Genomic DNA, 15,465 nt, shown 5'->3' on the forward strand with positions numbered 1-15,465 from the left:
TGTGCCCTAGCGACAAGCGTTAGCCGTTACGTCTACATCTATATAGGTACTCCGCAAGCTACCGTAAGGTGCGTGGCGGAGGGTACCGTGTACCATTACTTGTCATTTCTCCTCCTGTTCCACTCGCTAGTAGAGCGAGGGAAAAACGACTGCCTGTATGCCTCCATATGAACCCAAATTTCTATTATCATTTCTTCATGGTCCTTACGTGTGATATATGCTGGCGGGAGCAGAATGGTCCGGCAGTCAACTTCAAGAGACGGTTCTCTAAATCTTCTGAGTACTGTTTCCCGAAAAGAACGCCGCCTTCCCTCCAGGGATTCCTATTTCAGTTCCCGAAGCATACCCTTAACACTTAAGTTTTGTTCCAACCTACCGGTAACAAATCTAGCAGCCATTGTCTGAATTGCTTTGGTGTCTTCCTTCAATCCTAAATGGCACGGATCCCAAACACTCAAGCAATACTCAAGAATAGGTCGCACCACCGTCCTATATATGCTCTCCTTTACAGGTGAACCACTCATTCCTAAAATTCTCCAAATAAACCACAGTCGACCATTTGCCTTCCATACCAACATTGGTTCAAATGGCTCTGAGCACTATGGAACTCAACATCTTAGGTCATAAGTCCCCTAGAACTTAGAACTACTTAAACCTAACTAACCTAAGGACATCACACACACCCATGCCCGAGGCAGAATTCGAACCTGCGACCGTAGCAGTCCCGCAGTTCCGGACTGCAGTGCCAGAACCGCTAGACCACCGCGGCCGGCATACCAACAATATGTCCAGACATTTAAACGCCCACAGTCACTCATCTTCGATATCTTGGAGTGCACCACGGCATCGTCAGCAAACAATCACAGATTGCTGCCCACTCTGTCTGCCAAATCAGTTATGTATACACAGAACAGCAGCGGTCCTATCACACTTCCCAGGGGCACTCCTGACGATACCATAGCCTCTCATAAACACTCGCCGTCGAGGAAAACATGCTGGCTTCTATTATTTAAGAACTCTTGGAGCCAGTTACATAGCTGTGAACTTATTCTATATGCTCGTACCTTCGTTAACAGCCTGCAGCGGGACACCGTGTCAAATGCATTACGGAAATCTAGAAATATGGAATTTACCTGTTGCCCTTCATCCATAATTCTCAGTATATCATGTGATAAAAGGGCAAACTGAGTTTCGCACGAGGTTCGCTGTCTAATACCATGCTGATTCGTGGACATAAGCTGCTTAGCATTATGAAAGTTTACTATATTCGAACTGAGAATGTGTTCAAGGATTCTGCAGCAAACAGAAGTTAGGGATATTGGTATTACAACTTCCACACAATGTTGCGTCGCTTATTGACGTTTCTTGCCTTCAGTTTATTTATCAAGACTCGCTCTACAGCCCCTTGATGTTGTTCAGTATCGGTATCGTTCCGACACTCAGGGCGGGGTAACTGAGAAACGCCACTTCAATTGCGCTGTCGGTGTTGTCTTTGTCGACTGCACAAGGCGCGTCGCGAACTCTCACACTCCTCAAAAGAATCTATTTCTAAAAGAGCCACCATCAGGCATGCCACGTTGAACATCGCTTTCTCCAGGGCTCGCCGATTTCCTACGCATGATGCTACGGGCGTCACCAGGGGACAGCGTTTTCACTTTTGCTCACTGCATGCAAATATAACCTTCTGTGCGTGTTTTTAAGACGCCACACACCGATTTCCACACAAAATCTCGGAAGGCCCGCAGTGAGAATAGGACATAGCGCGACGCAATTAATGTTATGACAGCTAGCAAGTGGTCATATAGTGTAACAGTTAACAAAAAAAAAAAAAATGGCTCTGAGCACTATGGGACTTAACATCTTAGGCCATAAGTCCCCTAGAACTTAGAACTACTTAAACCTAACTAACCTAAAGACATCACACACACCCATGCCCGAGGCAGGATTCGAACCTGCGACCGTAGCAGTCCCGCGGTTCCGGACTGCAGCGCCAGAACCGCTAGACCACCGCGGCCGGCAACAGTTAACAAGCGACTAACTCAGAGTAAGCGCTAAACAGAGTAATTTCTTTGTACAAAGGTATTTATATAAATTATATCCTCTAAATAGTGTTGTGAGCAATCTTGACCATATTTGTATTACGAACTGTGTCTTCCATTGTGTAATTTTTGTACATTCAGCAACCTTTCATGCTGTAACCTGTTTTCTAATTCGGATTACGCCATGCTCTCTGAACTTAGTATGCATAGATCACATCCCACTTAAACCATGACGCAGACAGACCCATGGCGGAACGCCAGTTGTCTGATAAACTTATAATTTTTGGAGGTAACGAGATCTGAGTAAGATTATAATTAACAAAATTAGATGACTCAGGAATTGAAAGTAGCTTTTGCTGTGGATGCTGTGCTTTCTTTGCCCTAATTCATCGTGTACATTGAAGTTAAACATAAAGCTAGAGTTCTCATTCACTCATTCTAACAGTTGCACGTTCACATTCACACTAAGGTCACGCATGGAAATGATAAAAGTCGTTACCATATGCCACTCTTATCTTGTATACATTTGAAAAACTTGCTGACTGAATCTCAAAACTGCAGAAGGTGCATCTAGGCTGCTGGTAGAGGTGAGAAGGGAGCCAAGGGGGTCAAGCAGCATCTAAAGCAGAGCGCCCATTCTGCCGCTAACCCCGCAAACTATGAGGTTAACAACTAGGAAATTTTTGACTGTACTCTTTAGTACAAGCCTATGTGGAAACACTCCATTTTGTGGCGAACAGTTTGATGCGCATAGTTCATTTCTTAGGAACCATATGTACTGTTAATATTTTTCATTGTAAAGAAGTGGCAGTGACGGAACTCATGCGCACATCTACTATCCTGTAGGTCATATTTATTAAATAACAGCTGCACGTGGGTCATTCAGGTGCCACAAGATTATATTTTTAAATTATCAGATCACTTCTTTTATTTTGTGAGTTTGTTCAACACATTCTATATCGTGTAAGTATAAAATCCAAGTAACCAGATTTCCCTACTGTAAAAGATATTTCATGTTAAGTTAAATATTGTTAGTTTTTAGATTTTTATGAGCTTGATATTTGCAACATTCCTTTTTGACATGAAATATGTTAGCTATTCGTCTTCCTTGTGACACGTTCGTAGGAACAAATTATTTTATTATTAGAGTTTCGAAATCTTGGTGTGGGAAAACAGTATTGTATGACATATAATCATCTTTTTTTGTAGTAATCAAATGCTGAAAGTTGAATCTAGTTGGCACAGCTCTACGAAATATGCATTTTATGCACAGATTTTTCATTATTTGACACAAGAAAATTTTGAATAATTTAGTCAGTTAAGCATCAAAACTGCACTGTGAACACATGACAAAAGATAATTGTATGAATATTAGATTTATGTGATGTGGAGAGAAATTTCATGTTACTTTATTTTAGCGTTTTATTTATGTACAAACTTGAGGTTCAATATTAATCCTCAAGTCATATTTCTTCTTATGAATCAAACAGGCAAAATGATGCCTTGCCTATATCTTTATTCTGACAGAAGACTGCTATGAGTCATTTTCAGGTTCCTGAGTTAGTTATTTACGTGTTCCATCGATCAATCTCATGGTAACCGTTATGGTGTGGAATGTGTCAACAGCATAAGAAAAGCACACATGAATCAAGGTTCTATTTTTTAAACGGAAAATTATTATTACCTACCCCAATTCCTTAAATGGCACAAAATGCATGTATTATACCTTTACATTTATTTATTTCTATTCCAGAATACACCTACGGTATAGAAGTAATTGTCAAGGAGATTTGCTATCAATTTATTTTGAACCTGTTACTGCTGTCTGTCAGACATTTTATTTCATCTGGTAATTTATCGAAAATTTTTACAGTGGTGTATTTTATCTTTTTCTGTGCCAAAGATAGGTTAAGTAGAGGGTAGCGTAAGTCTTGCTTTCTTATGGTATTATAATCGTGAATGTCACTGTTGTTTTTGAACTGGTCCATGTTGTGGACAGCAAATGTCATTATGGAGTGAATGCATTGTGAGGCTATTGTAAAAATTTCTAACCCTTTAAACAGATGCCTACAGGATGGGCGACTATGAGCCCCACACATTATTCTAACCACTTTCTTTTGAGCAGTGAATAGTTTTTGGCTAAATGTTGTGTTATCCCAAAATATTATTCCACATGACATCAGGGAGTGAAAGTATGCAAAGTATGTTAGCTTACTAATTTCTATATCCTCAAAATTGGAAATTACTCTGATTACAAAAGTTGCTGAACCTAGTCGCTTTAGGAGATCCAAAATATGAATTTTCCAATTAAGATTCTGATCTAAACGTACACACAAAAACATAGTATGCTTTGGCCTGGCTACTGACTTCTGTTGATGTGTTACATTAAGTGAACGAACTGTACTCCTTGCCACAGAAAATTGAATGTACTGTGTTTCTTCAAAGTTCAGAGCAAGACTATTCGCAGAAAACCAATTAATAACTTTTACAAAGATATTATTTGTATCATTTCCAATTGGAGTTTCTTTTACTGGATTAATAATGGTGCTTGTATCATCAGCAAATAGTGTCAGTTTAGCTTCCTGTTTCAGATAAGAAAGAAGGTCATTCACATATACCAAAAGCATAAGAGGATCCATGTTCAAGCCCTGTGGAAGACCTAATGTAATTTCACCCCAGTTAGATGAAGTGGGAAGCTTCCTTAAATCACTTAAACCATACGAAGAAACTTTTTGCTTCCTGCTCTGTAGATATGACTTAAACCACTCACATGCTGTTCCATTTATACCATAGATTGTAGTTCCTGTAACATAATGTCATACTTCACACACTCAAATGCTTTGGATAAGTCACAGAAAATTGCTGTTGGTAACATTTTACTAATTAAAGGCATATTTTAACCTGTCTTGGAAAGTACCTTGACTTATTGATGTATGACATATGTGACTCAGAATTTTTTATTTCTGGGATGCCTAAGCCAGGTGACGAATAAGTATTGAAATTTTTGGGGACTTTCTATTCTTTTTGAACGAGGACTGAAGGGGGGATGTGACATTACTGTCATATATTGCTAAGAAACTTTTTTTCATTTCCTGCCTGGTGATATTTTATTGCGAATACTGGGAACAGTTACCAAGAGGAAAGCTTTGCATTTTTCGCTTTGGGAATATGAACTCCTAGTGCCATCTAAGGGTCTTGTCGTCAGCAGAAAGCAGTCAGTGATTATTATCAGGGGAGGCGAGCCTTCCAGGCAGATAGGCGGTCTTCAAAAGTGAGACTGCAACCCATTTCGTGGTTTTTTGGGCAGACGCACCAGCAGACCTAGCTGAGGGCAGGGGGCACCATGCTGCCACTGGTGTTCGCAGAGATCAGTTTAGTTTAACATTTTAGCCTTTTCTGCATGAGCATTAAAGGTGGAGATGATATTGGGTAGCCCAGTTAGTGTGAGAAAAACGATTGCATTCACTCCAAAATTTTAGTCATTGAATCGAGCTGAGTCTCCCCGCCACCGTACCTGGCGCGAAGAAATCGCCCAATCGAGGTGATGCTACAACCCTGCACCAACCTCGTGTCTGTTAATGTGTGTTTTGTATACTAAGATTGGGAAGTTTCTGCTGCGCACCCAGTTTTCTCGTCAAATCGACAACACTCTCGTCTGTCACATGGAGAATGTGATATCATCCATATGGTATTTTCGAAAGTTAGGCAGATGATGACATTGTTTGAGGATTCTGGGCGACTCTGATCTGGGCTGCCATGTTGGGTGCTTCTTCTGCGGGTCACCATACTGGTGCTGATCGGTTCACGCTAGCTGTGTTGAGGAAATCTGACATCCAAACCTCCAGATATCAGACACTCAGACCGGTACCAAACGTTGTATGTAAATAGAGTATCAACCAAAACTCCGATTTAGTTTGTACTAAGTGCCGTCGTCTAGCAAAACGAGCGTAAAATGTAATTAAAAATAACACTAGAACTACGGATCACAGGAAAAGCATAACTGTAAATAATACGTATAGTTTCCGTGGGGAAGTTGGTAGAGCGTTAGGTCATCGTACCAAGGGTTATGGATTCAAGCCCCAATGATGACAATTTTTTAACTGAGTTATGCGTGAAAGTTTTGTATGGGGCTATTAATACTTCCGCAAGTGTGATGAAGTTGTTTATTTACTCTACTGTTCCAATTTTTGATGTTTATTCTGTGAAACTACAGATACACTAGCTGCTTCATCACGAGTGGTGTCTGTTCTGTCGCACATGTGGACGGAACACCACACGTGTCTGTACAAATGTAGTCTGGCTTGCTACTTTCAACTAACGAAGAGAAGGCACACTGCCAAAAGAAGATTGCTACAAAATCCGTAAAGTCCTTTTACATGTCAGGGAAATTTCTTCCATATAACAGTTCTACGTGTAAACAGTTAAAACAACAGCGGTACTTTTGGTACGTCGACATCGCATTCTATCAACTCACCCACGCAAGATCTACAAAACTACCCTCACAAATACCCTTTTCCTATGCTCCGTAGTTCTGGTGTTACTTTTAACTACCATTTACGCCCGTTCTGCTGGACAACAGCACACAGCACGAACTAAATCGGAGTTTTGGTAGAGACTCTACCGACGTACAACATTTGGTCCGCTCTGAGTGTCTGACAGCTGGAGGTTTGGGTGTATTGTAGGGCAATCCACATTCTGAACATTTCGTTGGTTTGAGTTCTATAAAACTTTGTTGTCTCGTAATTGTATTGTGATGTATGTCAATAATTAGAGCAAATAAATGTCTATTAATATCAGTCTTGATTCTTTAAATTATTCAACATCTTTTCCGCGGTTATATGACCCACTTATAATAAGTATAAGCTGGTGGACACCTAGGCTTGTTGTTGTCACCATGACAGTGTTGTTATTGTGTACAGGGGCGAAACTCAACGATCGATATCTCACTGTTCAGTGAAAGTAACGAGCATGCACTCGTTCATCTTGTTTGATTATAAATTTGTTGACTGGAGAAAGCTGTATCGATTTCCCTAAGGATTATACTATAAGGTTACGGTGTGTTGTTTCATGACTATTTGGTTAACAGCCCTGCAGTATTCAGACATAGTAAGTAGCAACTTGCATACAAACTTCAATATTAAGAAACATTCATTTTATGTAGAAGTATAGTGGCTACTGTAAACTTTTGATTCAAACCCTGCCACGATATTTGGTGCGCCAGATAACGATGAATCTGAACCGCCACAACAATCTGGTTTTAGAGCTCAGCATGAGTACAAATGTTCCCTCGTTTCACACAGAAAGCACGGCAGCGCCTTCTACTGTTGAAAGACTCAAACAGACTAATTAATAAACGCATATATTCAAGAAATTTTCTGCAAAGTAATTGAAACACACATTATCAGATTGTCTGGAAATTTTTCGGTTTTGTCTGCTTGTATTCTGCGTACAAAAACAGTCTGAATGTCACCAGAATATGTCAATGGATACAGACATCTCTTTTTTCAGAATTCTAACGACTCGTTGTACCAGCGGATGTGGATAGTGATGAAACAGGCACGGCCAGATGTGTTTACCGACGATAACCACGAGGGCGTGGAGCGAGTGAAGAAGGGGAAGGGCAACTACGCCTTCTTCATGGAGTCCACCAGCATCGAGTACCAGACGGCGCTCAACTGCGACCTGCGCAAAGTCGGCGGGCAGCTCGACTCCAAAGGCTACGGCATAGCGCTGCCCCGAGGTGAGAAATCATAAGGTCTCACATTTGCTTCAACTTTTCATCATCGACGTTATCAAGGTGTTCGATCACCTAGGTCATCTGCTTGTCTTACAATTGCCCTCAAAATGTTCACAGCAATGAGCAATCAATTTCAGTTGCACGAACAAGTATGTCCCTGTCCACACTTCTTTCACATTTTCAATAAATATGTGTCGTGATCAGTGATCACCTTCAGAGGTTTTCTCCCTCAATCTACCTTCCATAACGTCACAAAACGAGTCTCCAAGTCGCCCATCGTTCTCTATCCATCAGCGTCTACTTTCATTTTTCTGTCTCATAGATATTTCGTTTCTTTCTTATTTCAACAATGCATACTTGGTCCAATACATACTCCTGTGTATGACATACAGTGAAATAAAAATTTACTTTTCTCTGTCCGATTCTCTAATTGTCCATTTCTAGACTGAGCATCGGGTTGCACGGATTTCCGTAAATACCATTTGCTACATTCCACATTTTTCCATTAAAATTGGTATATTACATCACGACAGCCGATATATTTCTAATGCGTTACATCTACATACACAGCTTCTTGGCAAATTACTGTACACTGCACGGCAGGGGGTACTTCGTAGAATCCTTAACGTGTTTGCATCTCAGTTGATTTGCCTATGGACAAAGGTATAAGTGACTTTCTGTACTCCCTTGTACATAATCTCTCTTATTTTCGTGATCCCTACGCAACATAAACGATGAAGGCAGCAGAATGGTTGCATAGTTCTTCGGTTACCTTTTATTAATAGATAATGTCTGGAAACCCATAAAACACTGATGTAATATTCTACAGTATTTGTTATTTATTTCACAAACCGGATTTCGATTGTTACGCCATCATCAGGTACGAAGATAAATATCTGATGAAGTGAAATTTTGTTCGATCACAGATTTTAAACTAGTGAATCTACACATTATCTCCATATCCAGAGAAGAAAATATTAGTACTCTATTAGGATAAAATAGGAGGAATTATTTCAGAGTAAATAAAACATAAGATTATTTAATAAGGTATGTGACACATTAACTAATGAACTATATACAAATCACAACGATTGTTCATAGAAGAAAATAAATTTAACGAGAAAATTTGGCGCCATGCTTCAAGTATGTGGCTGAACAAAACAATGTTTTTTTTTGATAGTTCCTAAATTACAAGCAGATAAGACATAGTTGTGAGAATAAGCATGCAAGTGAAACAGCTGTAATTATAAAAAGTCAAAATTTTTAACACGAGAAGAGAAATTATAATAAATGAACTGAAGGAAAAATGGAACATGTGAGTGAGAGGAGTAATTTATAACACGGTCTGGATTGGACTATGTGTAGCATCTGCGGTTAGAAGTGGTGATTAAGGGAACTGTGTATGGCAACTAAGGTTGGGCAGATGGACATATGTTTATTAGTTTCCATTCTTTCAAGAAAGTTCATCTTCCTTCCTTTACAGATATCACCTAATACTTCATGTTGTACCTTTTAACTGTGGCCTTCTTTAAGCAGATGGTCTGCAAAAGTAGAGTTTCCTTTTCTAAGTTTCCACCTTCTGTGGTTTTACTTCAAGTGGGTGCATATTTCCCTGCCAGACTGACCTATACAGAATTTGCAAAAATTACAAGTAACACAAAATTGTTAATGTTTTCGTGGTCACTTGTTGACTGTCTCGAGTTCTTCGGCCGACGTTCGTCTGATGATTTTTCTGACGTTTCGCCAGCACTAGTGGCTGGCATTTTCAAATATAAACCTCCATTATTGGTGGTGTACTGGAGCCGAGCTCACAGCTACAGACTATATGTGCCTGACGCGTCAACGCGGAAAAGCTCGGAATCTTTTTACCAACATTCGTTGTCCGTCAAAACAAAACACCAATAAAAGACGGTATGTCATAGAATAAAAAGAGTCAGATTCCATTATAGTGGATGGGTCCTAAACAAGTTGTACAGTAACTTCCTGGCAGATTAAAACTATGTGCCGGACCGAGACTCGAACTCGGGACCTTTGCCTTTCGCGGGCAAGTGCTCTACCAACTGAGCTACCCACGCACGATTCATCCCCCCGTCCTCACAGCTGTACTTCTGCCAGTACCTCGTCTCCTACCTACCAAACTTAACAGAAGCTCTCCTGCGAACATTCTGGAAGTTGTACTGTAGTCATCGCTTCTCCGATCTATACGGAACCTTGTAGAGGGGATGCAGCCGCGTACTCCGCCATACTGAGCCAATTGCAAATGACAGATTCCGAGTTTTTCCGCTCTAATGTTTTAGTCATATATTCACCTGAAGATGTGGCTTTTAGTGCCACGAAACCGGTAGTGATTCAATAACAAAGGACTAAATACAGCTGAAGCGGTTATTAATACCCAAGATGCTTCATGAAATGTTTTAATTATAACTGCTGCTATTGTAAGCTTATCGTATTTGAATTAATTCCACAAGTCGTCTTACGAGTAGTTTTTAATAACTTTCTATGTCAACCACATTTGGTCTCATAGCTTCCTTGAAGAGGATTTTGCCTTTGCTGGTAATCATCTCTATAACTTTGTGTACCCTGGCCTCTGTCTCTTCAGCAACACACTAACATATACCATCGTTTTGTAGCTGGAAGGTCTACAACAATTACATCTCGTCTGGGTTGCCCGCCTATCTGTTCAAGGTAGTTGCCCGATAAAGCGTTCAGTATCGTTTTCCTGACAGCTTTCCTCTACATCCAATGATGTGTGTATACTTTTCACAGTCGATGCTAGGTATTGGTAGTCATAATATAGTGCTGTCGTATAATCTGTGTATTCCTGTGCTATGTAATCGAGGCTAACACTTCGAGACCCTGCGTCTATGTGTGCGCTTTTTGAGGCGGGTACAGGCTCCCACAACCACGGGTTACGATTGTGGGTATAAGTTCACAGTCAGATGAATTTTGCTGCTCACATACCTTATGTTTCTGCTTGTTGATATCACAACTCCACCTTGTGAAAGTCTAATCCATCTTCCGGTAGTAATACTGAAAGTTTCATACCAATTTACTTCTAATTTCTACTAATTCTCAGTTTTTAGTATTACATTAAGCTCATTGCTTTCTTGGAGAGATGTAAGTTCTAGGACTTCTTGGCGAACGCTTCGACAGTTGACAGTTAGTGTTTCAGTTTTGCCACTCTTCATATTTCCTGCCCTGTGGCTTTAAAAAGTGGTTATTGGATGTCTGGTTTCTATCTGAGGACTTTTGAGATAAACCTAATTTTACCTTCATGGAAAATAAAATAAAATATTCTGATACCCAAGTGGTCATTTCGGGCGTATAATCCACGCACGATCTATCCAGAAAAGCTGTGGAATACATAATATATGATCAATACTTTCCGTTTTATTTTCAGAGTAGCCAAGATCCTTACAGTCATTAATGCTGCTGCTCTACAGGTACGCTATGCTTTTACGGTGATGGCATGCCCGCTTTGCAAATAATGTTAGTATATATTTTCCAGATTTTCGTGTAAATGTCTTTCTTTATGCTACGTTGATTTGTCATTGGACGTCTAGTATAGGTATATGTGCTAAAGAGAAAAGAAATTTGAATGGCAATACTGACAAATCGATATTCAGTTAAACATTTCCAACACAAACATATTTTGTGGTTTTAACATCTCTATGGTGACCGTGGTGGTCTAGCGGCTTGAGCACAAGACTTCAGCTCTCGATGTCTCGAGCTCAATCCCGGATAGGGGTAGGGATTTTTTCTCTTTCCAGCCCTTCCAGGACGGCCCCAGATTCACTTAGCCCGACGTCAAATGAGCTCCGGGGTTCTTTCATGGGGGAAAATGACCTGCCTGGGCGATGGGCACCCCAACCTCCCCCTCCTAGTGCCGTGGCGAAGAAAGGTTGCACTCTACCTGTCGTCAGACCAATAGCACGGGCACAGCCTGTGCAACTGAGCTAGCAGTCCGTTCCTTGCGACTAGGGGGTAAACTGAATAATGAACTCTCTCCATCTTTTCCGGTTCATATGAACACTGCAAGCAGCTTCGGTAGCGCTCAGACCGGAAGTATTCGCCTGTACGTTGAAGCTGCAATAAAATTTTGATGAACGATATTTCATCATATGATCTTAAATTATATGTTAACTTCGTGAATTAAATCTCAATGTTTTGCACAATATGTTGTGCAATGAAGATACGTTCTACTGTTGACTTCACCTTCGGATGGGGATGTTAACCTCGGCCACCCTTTGTTGTTATTCGAGAAAAAAAATGCGCAGCGCTGCAGAAGCACTCATCACAACAGTCTACACAACACAGTTACTAACTTGACGTACTGACCAGGAGGGCAGACAAGCGTAATTGAGCATTTCAGTACGCTGCATGAGAAGAATTGATCTCTACATAGGAACACATACCTACTGTAACGCCACTTCCTTTGGACGAAAAATGAATATAAAAATAGTACCCCAAAGCCCAAAAGTCCCAAAAATCAAGTTCCAATTTCACAAATAAAAAAAGAAAAAAGTCCGTTTTGCAATAATGTTACTTGAATAGTAGCACGTAAATAGAAAAAATTCAGTACCAAGTAGCTTAGTGTTTTGAAAAAGAAATAAATAAAAAGATGGAATCCAATGTATTTCAAAAGAAAATCATAGTAGATCGCAAAGTACCGTACTTAGAAATCACGGAGTAGGACGAACGATCTCAAAGAATACTCCTTATGAGTATCCTATAATAGAGATTTTGTTACCATTATAGGATGTTCATAAAGGTGTCATCATTTGGCGTAAAAATCTGTAGTTCGTGTTTTGCGGAAATATTTCTTCATATTGTGTGCACCGTGTCATTTGTTCCATTCACTTTCACTGGTCTTTGTCATTCCTGAAATACTGTCGTGTGATTCCTCTACCTTCCTGAGAATTAGTTTGTCGTTATGAAAGGGTGCTCCTGACCGTTAAGTTAAAACCATATGGAGTTTTCTGGCGATATACTTTTTTGAATTTAATGGTTTGAAGCACGCTGTTTATTTTATACAGCGATCTAGGGCCTTACGTAAGGTACTACTGCATCAGTGTTGCCATCTCACTATGATATTCACTTAGCCCAAATATAGTTTACTCGAAACTGGTCACCAAAATTCTATGTGTATGGTATGTACAGGGTGATTAGAAATAGTATGAAAAGCTTGTAAGGGTGCTGGAGGTAGGTTGTACTGAGAAATATTTTTAAGCAGAAAAATCGATATGTTGTGCCATTTCTGAGTTAATTAGCATTGAAGGAATCAGGTTGTTTCGTATGCAAATCCTAGTGGTCTGCGAGAGTTGGTGTTGTCAAGGTGTTCTTCGTTTGATGTCATAAAATTGAATAAGAGAGGGATACAAAATTGGATATGGGGCAGTAGTAAAGATCGAACCCAAGCCAAAGGCTGAGCAGTCTCGTGTCCTGTCATCTACGCTATGAGAACAACTGACACTAACTATATCTGGTGGACCACTTGAAGTTGCTTGTGCAATGGCTTGAGTGGCTAGCTTCAATGCTAATTATTTCAGAAATGGCGCAATGTATCGAGAATAGTGGAATGATCGAAATTTTTTCTTAACAATTATTTCTCAGCACAACTTACCCTCTAACACCCTTACAAGCTTTTCAGATATTTTATGACCACCCTGTAAACATAAAAATGTATGTATATTTATACGTTCCACATCTGCTAAACCAATCAATCGATTTCTAAGCAAAGTTGATATACAACTACTTAATGTCCGAAAAGAAGTCCTGTATGGGCAAGAACCAACTAGCTTGCTTAGAGTTATGGGTGGTGGTGAAGAGGATTGGTAATAGCTAACACTTGGAGTAGCCTGCAAGATTAGCAGGTAGTATCAGAACGTATTCCACTGGTTATATCTGTGAATAGGCATGGTTGAGAAAAAAAGAGGTGCAAACATAGGGAGGCAAAAAGAGCGGAGGATGAGATGGCCAAAAAAATTAGGAGGAGGACATAGACACAGATTGAAGATGTATGAGATGGACAGAGAGAGGGGGAGGAGGAGTTGGACAGAGTGGGTTGAGGAACAGATGGACAGAGAGAGAGGGGAGGAGCAAATGGACAGAGAGTGATGGTAAGAGACGGACAGACAAAGAAAGGGAAGGATGAGATGGACAAAGAAAGGATGAGGAGGCTTCAGACAGAAAAAGAGGGCAAAGGAGATGGATATAGAGGGAGGAGAATATGAACAGAGATGATAGAAGAAGTTGGAAGGGAGAGTCATGGCAGAGGAGATGGACAGGGAAAGGGGGAGAAGTAGATCAATAGATAGAAGGGGGAGTAGGGGGAGGTACATGAGGCAAGTTGGAGATGAAATGGGATGGTGGGCTGGTGGAAAGGGAAGATGCTGCAAAGAGACAGGTGGAAGAGGGGGACTGTGTAAGATGGAAGAGAGTGAATATTGTGATGAGGCATTCAGAAGAGGTACATGTTGTGAGGAAGCAGATGGAAGAGGTACTGAGTATAAGGAGCCAGGTGGAAGAAGTACTGAGGGTGAGAAGGCAGATGGAAAATGTACAAAGGGAGAAGATACAGGTGGAAGACTTACTGGGAAGAACTGAGGAGGTAGGTGGAACAGAGACAGGGTGGGAGGACAAGATGGAAGAGGGGAGAGAGAAACAGTTTATACTACATCACCTCATAAACCTTTGGATAGGTTTCAACCACATTTTGTACACTTGCTGGTTATTGTAAGAATCACCACCTCCCATAGGGATAGGAGTGGCTGTGAAAAGGATTGGTAACACCTGACCGTTAGGCTGCCCTTATGACTGGTGTGTTGAGTGGGTGTTCCTGGGGGTGGACACAACTGAACAGAGAGAGAAGGGGAGGAGGAGATAGATATTGAGGGGGGAGGATGAGATGGTCAGAGAAAAAGCAGAGGAAGAGATATACAGACAGAGAGGTGGAAAGAGGAGCTTAACAGAGAGAGGTGGTAGGATGAGATGGATAGAAAGAGGAGGCAGGAGGAGATGGAGAGAGATATGGACAGAGTGAGGAGGAAGAGGGGATGAAGAGAGAGAGAGGGAGGAGTAGGTGTACAGAGAGAGGGGGAGGAGAAGATGGTCAAAGAGAGGATTAAGGGGGGGCAAGACTAAGAGAGGGGGAGGACTAGTTATACAGAGAGGGGAGGAGGAAGAGATGGCCAAAGTTAAGTTGAAGGCGAGGGTGGACAGGCAGAAGGGGAGGAGAAGCTGGGCAGAGGACAGACTCTTCTAATACACGACTGTAATAAATAAATACCCTGTCAACGCTGGGTACTCATCTAGTATATTATAAAAATGGATATGTATACGTGCTCATGAATGTGTGTATATTCCACATCTCCTCCCAAACCACTGGATCAGATTCAACTAAACTTGCTACATATATCGGTCATTGTCTGTAAAGAAGTACTGTATGAGGACACATGTGGAAGATGGACAGGTGTGATGAAGCAGGTGGAAGAGGGATGAGTGAAGCAGACGGGGTAAGATTAGGGGAGCGATTTAAATTGTTCCTGATAATTTTGAGGGAACTATTTCAACAAAATTTGGCGGTAATACTTTAAAATTATGAAGTCAAATTTCTCCTATTCGTGCTGTTCAGCACTTCAGCAAGGCCGCGAGAATAAACGCTATAGCGACCCAATATTTTTGCCAACG

The 15,465-nt window shown here is 40.8% G+C and overlaps 1 protein-coding gene across 1 annotated transcript in view; it reads left to right on the forward strand.

The window, feature by feature from the left end:
• Nucleotides 1–15,465, forward strand: part of LOC126162131 (glutamate receptor ionotropic, kainate 2-like) — a 224,684-nt gene that overhangs the window by 182,514 nt on the left and 26,705 nt on the right. The window contains exon 15 of the mRNA XM_049918425.1: nt 7,548–7,779. Within this exon, the coding sequence (XP_049774382.1) occupies nt 7,548–7,779 (232 nt within the window). The remainder of the gene's footprint in view (nt 1–7,547; nt 7,780–15,465) is intronic.

Source organism: Schistocerca cancellata, chromosome 2 (assembly GCF_023864275.1).
Source record: "Schistocerca cancellata isolate TAMUIC-IGC-003103 chromosome 2, iqSchCanc2.1, whole genome shotgun sequence".
Taxonomy (NCBI): Eukaryota; Metazoa; Arthropoda; class Insecta; order Orthoptera; family Acrididae; genus Schistocerca; species Schistocerca cancellata.